We start from the raw sequence: 7,680 nt of genomic DNA on the forward strand, positions 1-7,680 counted from the left end.
GGTAAACTGGGGAACCAGGGCAAGGAGACTACCCTCCTGCACTGTAATCCTGAGACATGGGCAGAGAAGGCTAACTAAACCAGAAACAACCCGTTGTTGTTGAGCTTAGAACTGCAAGACTTTCCTTACCAGTTAATACAAAGGGGCATACCTCAGAATTCAAATGTTTGGAGGGCAGTTTTCGATACGCGCTTCCTATAACGAAGCCTTCACCTTCAAAATTGAGTTTCTCCCTCTTTTTCACATCCTCCATGACCCTAATTACTGAGCCCTGCCAAATCACAGGCCGTTAATTTTTCGTATATCTTCACCCGCATTCGTGGTTACAGCTATGTACGTACCTCTCTGTTTCTCTGATTTTCTTTATTCTTATTCTTTCTTTTTTTTCTTTTTTGCCCCTAAATATTATTCTGCAATTGTTTTTCTCTCCTCCGATGTTCCCTTATCCTGTTTCTTCACTTATCTGCATTTGTTACCTCTATTTGAGGGATTCTTTTTCTGAAGGCTTGTTTTCTCGCTTTAGAAAAAATAATTCTCCTGGAAAATTATCATTTTTATATGTTTTCTGTTTTGACTGTGCTTGCTTTTGGGCGGTTCTTCCCTTCGCACCCCAGTGTAGTTTTTTTTTTTTTTTTGGTGAGGTAAATTTGTTGAATAGAATTTTGCATAATTGTGGAGAAGTTTAGTGGCGGTCTATGTTGATTGTGAAGGCATTTATCTGCTCACATCTAATTTAGTTAGTCATTTTAGTGGGGTTTACATTCATATACTTCGAGGTGACCAACCTACAGGATGCACTATCATAGATTGCTGTATGATGCAGTCTTCAATGCGATGATTGAGAAATCACCTCTTTCAAAGGAAGTTTAGTTATGTGGTCTAGATTGGGCTGATCCTCATCATGCCTTATGCATATGAGAATCTACTGTGATTCTCCTTTGCTCTATTATTTATCTTCCCTCCGAGGGCTTGAGTATCTTCATTTTCTCTTACTAGAATGTTCTTAGGTTGTGGTTTACTCCAAGGTCTTGAGTAAACCACAACCTAAGTGAGCATGTATCTATGTGCATATGCATAAGTGCTTGCGTCGTGTATCGGCATCTTCTATGTGCTTCTCTCTCGGAAAATTCTAGGTATATGGTTGCAGAAAATTCAGTCATTGCTGCCCTCCCATCTTAAGATCTTTATAAAATTAATTTTTTCTGCTTGTTCATCTGTGCCAGCTCCAATCAGAAAGATGGGTAGCACATTCAATCCACATATTTTAGTGGAAAAGCTGACGAAGCTAAATAACTCACAGACGAGCATAGAGAGTATCCTTTGAGAATTATGTGTGGATTATGATTCCTTTTACCTTTTATTTTCAATTTAAATCACTTAAGTGGTTATTTTTTTCTGTTTCCAACAATTGACAAGGTGAGTGGGTTACCCTCCCCACAACCCCCCAGTCCCCCACCCCCAAACACACACACACACTGTTGTTGCAATGTGGCTTTTGTGGTTTACTTTGGTTGGAACATTAGCATTCTAATTGTGCCAGTTATGAAATCAATTCTCAAAGCTCCCTCCTTTCCTTTCCTTGCTTAACTGTGAATTTGTGATGCTTTATATATATGACTGTTATGAGAACTACTTTTTATCAACTTCCATATTCAATGGCGAATGGTGGCTTCATGACTGTTATTTCCCTCTTAACCATATCATTGAATAGCAAAGTTTTGGTACACTCTGTCTTTGTGTGTCTGTGTGTGTGCGAGCATGTGCGCGGGCGCGTGTGCGGGGGTGCTTGCGCGCGCGCGCGCTCCTCATCTCAATTTAAATTAAGCATTATAGTTACCAAGGCTTTATATATAGCCCATGTGGTAAGTCCCTGTAATTCAATAAGACTAATTTAAGCTTCTGATCTAAATAAAATTTTATTTCATGTAGATATGTACCAAATAGACATGCATTTATGTGGGTTCTTTTCGCCTTTTTTACTAGTATATTTTATTCCATACAAGTTGCCATCCTTAATTAGACTCAGCTTTGTCACATTGGTGCATCTTTCATATGAATAAAGCCAAACAAGTAGTTGAAACATGGGACAGGCAATTTCATTGTTCTCCTCGTGAGCAGAGACTGGCATTTCTATATCTTGCAAATGATATTTTGCAAAACAGTAGGCGGAAGGGTTCAGAATTTGTTGGTGAATTCTGGAAGGTTCTTCCAAATGCTATTCGAGATATGGTTGAAAATGGAGATGAGTTTGGAAGAAATGCTGCACTCCGACTGGTAAGTTACTAACCAATAGACGTTTTTCCCTTTTGGCCTTTCCTTAAATTCTGTATGCTATCTCGACCTTCTCTGTTGTTTGCATAAGTCTGCTTCTGCTAAAGCATTAGGAAGCAAAAGTCATGGGAGAATGATGAATCAAGCAAAAATGGAAAATAAGTAATATGGGCTGGTCGATGGGATACCCAAAGATAGTGGTTCTCTCACCTAAACAACTTGCTTTTGGGATATGGTTTTCTTACCCTGCATAGGTGCCTCCTATTAAAATGCACGAATTATGGCACCCATGGCATGTTTCAAAAATCGGGATTTAGTAGTGAAATCTCAATGTTTTTGTTTCATGTTTGTATATGTCAATAGTAAAATAAGTTACATGAAACATTGACATGGAATTTGTTGATTGCTGAATTGCAATTTTTTTTCTTTGATGCAGATAGCTATCTGGGAAGAGAGAAAAGTTTTTGGTTCCCGTGGTCAAATTCTTAAGGAAGAGTTTGTTGGAAGACATTTGGAAAATAGTGCTCGCAATGGGAAGCCTATGAACTTGAAATTGGTAATAGTTTTATGAACATGACTGTGAATCAGCCGCCTTGAAGGCTTTCTACATGTTGGTTCCAACTCTAAGCCCTTTTACATTCTTGTGACAGAGGCCATCTGCTGGGAATGCACTGGAGAAAATAATTTCAGGTTATCATGTTATTTATGGAGGGCAGACAGACGAAGATATTGTACTTAGCAAATGCAGGAATACCATTAGCTGTCTGGAGAAAGTGGATAAGGAAGTTGGCCATGATAATTCAGGTATGTCAACTTTATAACTTTTTCTGTTTGTAGTTTGTAGGAAATGTGATTTATGCCTGGAATTATTTATATTTGGGCAAGCATAACATGTTCCTAATTTTTTAATCAATATATTCTGTAGTTGTATCAAAAGTTTTTCCCCCCCTACTTAGGTGCTCAACTCAGCAGCATATAAATGTGAATTATGAATATTTACGTAGATTTAAATCAAACTAGGTAATTCGTCGTGATCTTACCTCTTTCTTCCATCACCATGGCTTCCTATTGAGTTTTCACATTTCAAGAGATAATAAGATGAAAGAAACAAGCTGAACAGAATTTCAAATTATTGATTTTCTTGTCGTTGTCATGACTGCATTAGCTTAAATGGATATCCGATTTTAAGTTTATATTAAATTACCTATTTATCTTATGCATTTAGTGAATGCAGTGCCATGTTGAGTCAGTCACACGCGCGTGCGCGCACGCAAACACAATATTGGGATGGTCCAAAAATTAATAGTGTTTGGTTGGGTTGGAATTCTTTTTCTTGTGTTTTTTTTTTTTTGGGTATAAGGGTTGGAATTCTTTTTTATTGCATTTTATTGGATTTCTTGTTCTGTTCACTAATTTTGGTAGGACAATTACCTGGATCGGCAGTGATGGATGAGCTCCAGGGACATAATGCTGCACTGAGGGACTGCATCGAGCAATTGACAGCAATAGAATCATCGAGGGCCAGCCTTGTGTCTCACCTGAGAGAAGCTCTCCAGGATCAGGTTCTATTTTAAGATTGCTTATTTCTATAAAGGTACAAACCTTTGACAGTTTGTAATTCTTACATGGTTTTTCTTCCAGGAACTTAAGCTGGATCAACTCCGAAGCCAGATTCAGGTATGGGATTTATCCAAATTCACTGATTTATTTTGAGTCCTCTTGCTCTTTTCAATGAAATGTCAGCTGGGGATTAAAGGAGAGGGCCTACTTTTCATTAATGTCTTCTTTATATGCGAGAACTTTGTGACTTGAAAGGGCATCTTATTATGCACTTGTTTGAGTATTTTATTTTTAACATTTCAGGCTGCTCGTGTTCAGTCAGAACAGGCAGGCAATACCTGCCGACAGTTACTAAACAACAGTGATACTCTATTAGCAGCTGAGCAAAGTTCAAAAGAAAGTCAAACCTCCACAGCGCCTCCAGGCTTTATTCCAAAAGATAGGGAACAATCAGCTCCATTAATCTACACACAGCAAGTATCTTTCCCTCAAAAACCTGGACACATTGATGAAGACCCACGCAAGTCTGCTGCTGCTGCAGTGGCGGCAAAGCTAACTGCTTCTACATCATCTGCCCAGATGCTGTCTTATGTGCTATCCTCCCTGGCATCAGAGGGGGTCATTGGCAGTTCCATGAGCGAGTCTTCTGGTAATTATCATTCCGAGAAGAGGGTCAAACTGGAGAATGACCAGCCATCTTATATACCATCCCAGAATCCTTCACAACAACCTATTCCTCCCCTTCCACATCCCGACCCTGTTCAACACAGTGTGTCTATGATCAATCAGCATTCTTCTTCTAGTGAACCACCGCCTCTACCCTCGTCATCACCACCGCCATTGCCACCACCTCCACCAATGCCACAATATCCAATGCCACAGTTCACGCAGGCTGCTGGCAATGTCGCATATAGCTACAGCATGGCACAGCAACCATCAACGGCAGCTTTCCCAGCTTTGGGGGCTTCCCTGAATAGTGTTTCTCCCTTCACACCTGCTCCAGTGACTAATTACCAGGGTTTCCAAGGTTCAGATGGAAGTTATTATAACCAGCCATCATCAATGCCAATGGCTCCAATTTCTCGGCAATAAATTACTGATCCTTGCTGTTATGGAATCTGATCCATGCTATGATCAGATTTGCACATATTAAATGTTTTCCTAACCTGGTTATTTGTTAATTCCTGTTCACTTTAGGGAGTTCAAAAAAAAAAATTCATTTTAGATGTTAAAACTGAGAATCCTTCAGTGGTTGTAGTAAGTTCCCTGATATTAGTGCTTTAGGGTTTAGAGGTTTACTGGTGGAGGGTTGCGAGAATGCAGATGCTGGCAATAATCAATGACTGGAAGCTACTCATCTGTCAAGCTGGTTTTTGTGTTTCCAAATGATCTTCTCTGAGCCTCCGACCCCTGTGGATAGCAGTTGTATGTACAGATCAGTGTTATGTATTAGTAATTTATGGATTTGAATGTGCGCTAGAGCCAGAACTGAGTAATAGAGCCCGAGTAATTATCAGTATATTAGTAGCATGATAAGTTGTACTTTCAGTTCTGAGGCATATTTTTCTTGTCTTGCATTGATTAGTCAAACATGAGTGAACTTATTCATGGAAATTAGAGTTCCTGGGATTTAGAGAAGTAAAACAAGTATATAATAAAGTGACCTTCGCAGTTAAGCTGTTTGGAATAAAATACTTGATATATGCGAATAGTCACATTCTGTTTTATGTTAACTTGGTTGTTTTGTTGCTATGCTAGTGAAGATTGTGTCTGTGATTACAAGCTTAGATTGGTAACTAGGGCTGGTCTGGTTTGGCAGCGTAGTGATTTCTGCGGTGTTGCCAAGTGCTGAAATCTAGCTCCAAATTATGTGATTCTGCTTGGGTCTAATTTTGAGACTAGGTTGGAAGTAACAGAAATTATTCGGACTTCGCATCAATACCTTTACAGTTAAGGACAATTGATTGCAGAATATCACATAGCATAATCTCATAGCAGTATGTAAAGTAATTAGATGGTGGGGTTTTGTATATTACATGAAGCTTTATATAAGCGATATTGCTTATGATTCATGAATGATGTGGTTTTTTTTTTAAATAAGTTTATTAGATATATATATACACACACGTTTGTGAATTTGTGTCTACATTTAGTGCGCGCGCGGATTTATTGTAAGCAAAATTATGCAGAGGATTTATGTTAAAGCACTGATGCACGGATCAATATATTCATGTCTTCTCTTTTCACGTCCGCTTTGTCTCACCGTATACTTTGTTAGTTTGTTGTGAATTCTTATTTTTGCATACCCAGAAAAAAAAAAAACAAAAGAATTCTTATTTTCTTGGGGGCTCGTGAATTTTTTGACCCACCCTCATCCCCATTCAGAAATCGAGGGTGAGATCTTTTAATTTAAATGGGTGTTTGGGTAAAAACAAAATTATGGTTTTAAAAGTATTTTTATAGTATTAAACATATGGAGAATTTTGTCTTGATTTATGAAAAAATACTTCTAAGAAGTGTTTTTGGGTTATCCAAACACCTCTTAAATGAACTCTTTTTTTTTCCCTCCAAAAAAGAAAAAGAAATATCTTTCTATTCGAAGTACTATTGGGCACTAAATATGGGTACCTCTTCTAGTGAGAATTCAAACTTTAATTCATGTTGTGAGGAATTTGCTTTTTCTGTAAGATCCAACTCTTGTTGCTGTAAGCAACTTAATTTTAGAAAGCATGTTTGGACAATTTCTTTACTGTTTAGAGCAGTTTTTGGCCCATTTAACTTATGGCCGAAAGCTGCTTAAATTGAGCGACTGATAAAAACATCCCAGATCCTACTTTTATCTTTTCAACCATGCCTAATAACTTGGAAGAGAGAAAGAATGTGGGACCGGGAACGCTTTGCTTGTTTTTATCCATATTTATAGGGTCACTTCTTTATGTTATCAATGTGGTATGGAATTAACACTGTACATTTCAGTTTTTTTCTTTCTTTTTTTTAAAGGTATGACATTTTGTACATATGATACATATTTAATAAAATTCATCTTCAGTTGTTTTACAATTAAATTTATTATTTCAATTATAATTTAAACAACTCTACTTTTACAAATTAGCTTATTTGGAAAATAGTTAGGTTTCACCTTTAAGAATTTTACTACTCTCTAGAAGCGATAAATAACTAACTGTGGATAACAAAAATTAATTAAAATTAATTAAATAGGTTATAAATATATTTTAGATTTTAAATGTGCTCTTATAATAAATGAGAAAAAGTAAAAAGGAAAATGTATGGAAAAATATAACTAGAGAATATAACAAAAGAGAGATAATAAATTATTTACATATATTATTTAATATCACGTCCTTTTTTATCATTTTATAACATAACTTTTTAATAATAATCCAAAAAACTCCACTTATAAACTGACTTGTTTATAAAAATCAATCCAAATATAAACTATATTATCCAATTTAATTTTTATTTAATCTATTTTTTAAAAAGTTAAATTAAAAATAAACTGCTTTTTCTACGGTCAATCCAACAACCAGGCACATTGATGATTGGGCTGATCAGAGAGGGGTCTGTCAATGTTCCCGATATACAGAGGAGGACTGAATTGCGTGTAAATCTATGGAGTATGAATAATAGAGATGGGCGAAATTCTGGGACGTAGAGGCCACTTGGTCTGAAGAGCATATCGAGCAAAATCCTAAAAAGGAATGTATGTGAAGAGTCAGCAGGAGAAGGGCTTAACCATGCATATGCATTTTGTAAGCAGAAGGCTGTTTAGAAAGCCACAAAAAAGGTTTAGTGGAGATGCAAGTGTGACCAACAACTTTTTTTAATCTA

General features: G+C 36.9%; 1 protein-coding gene across 2 annotated transcripts; it reads left to right on the forward strand.

The window, feature by feature from the left end:
* Positions 1 to 5,379, forward strand: LOC114728648 (UPF0400 protein C337.03). Of its 2 annotated transcripts, none has more exons than XM_028915574.1 (8): positions 1 to 333; positions 1,224 to 1,313; positions 2,027 to 2,274; positions 2,708 to 2,827; positions 2,922 to 3,075; positions 3,694 to 3,833; positions 3,913 to 3,948; positions 4,135 to 5,379. In XM_028915574.1, exons 2-8 carry the CDS (start codon positions 1,238 to 1,240, stop codon positions 4,921 to 4,923), a joined length of 1,563 nt encoding a protein of 520 aa, XP_028771407.1. In that variant the 5' UTR covers positions 1 to 333; positions 1,224 to 1,237; the 3' UTR covers positions 4,924 to 5,379. The 2 variants fall into 2 exon arrangements, with proteins under 2 accessions (XP_028771407.1, XP_028771408.1); XM_028915575.1 differs by having other exon boundaries at positions 3,715 to 3,833.
* Positions 5,380 to 7,680: the final 2,301 nt, after the last annotated feature.

The sequence above is a fragment of the Neltuma alba genome, unplaced genomic scaffold, assembly GCF_004799145.2.
Source record: "Neltuma alba isolate B1F8T4 unplaced genomic scaffold, ASM479914v2 tig00012563_pilon, whole genome shotgun sequence".
NCBI lineage: Eukaryota > Viridiplantae > Streptophyta > Magnoliopsida > Fabales > Fabaceae > Neltuma > Neltuma alba.

Bases quoted from the DNA above. Each gene is read 5' to 3' on its own strand.
- LOC114728648 (XM_028915574.1), top strand. From the start codon at position 1,238: ATGGGTAGCACATTCAATCCACATATTTTAGTGGAAAAGCTGACGAAG. The intron at 3,076-3,693 runs GTATGTCAACTT...TAATTTTGGTAG, and splicing joins AGTTGGCCATGATAATTCAG to GACAATTACCTGGATCGGCA. The intron at 3,834-3,912 runs GTTCTATTTTAA...TTTTTCTTCCAG, and splicing joins GAGAAGCTCTCCAGGATCAG to GAACTTAAGCTGGATCAACT.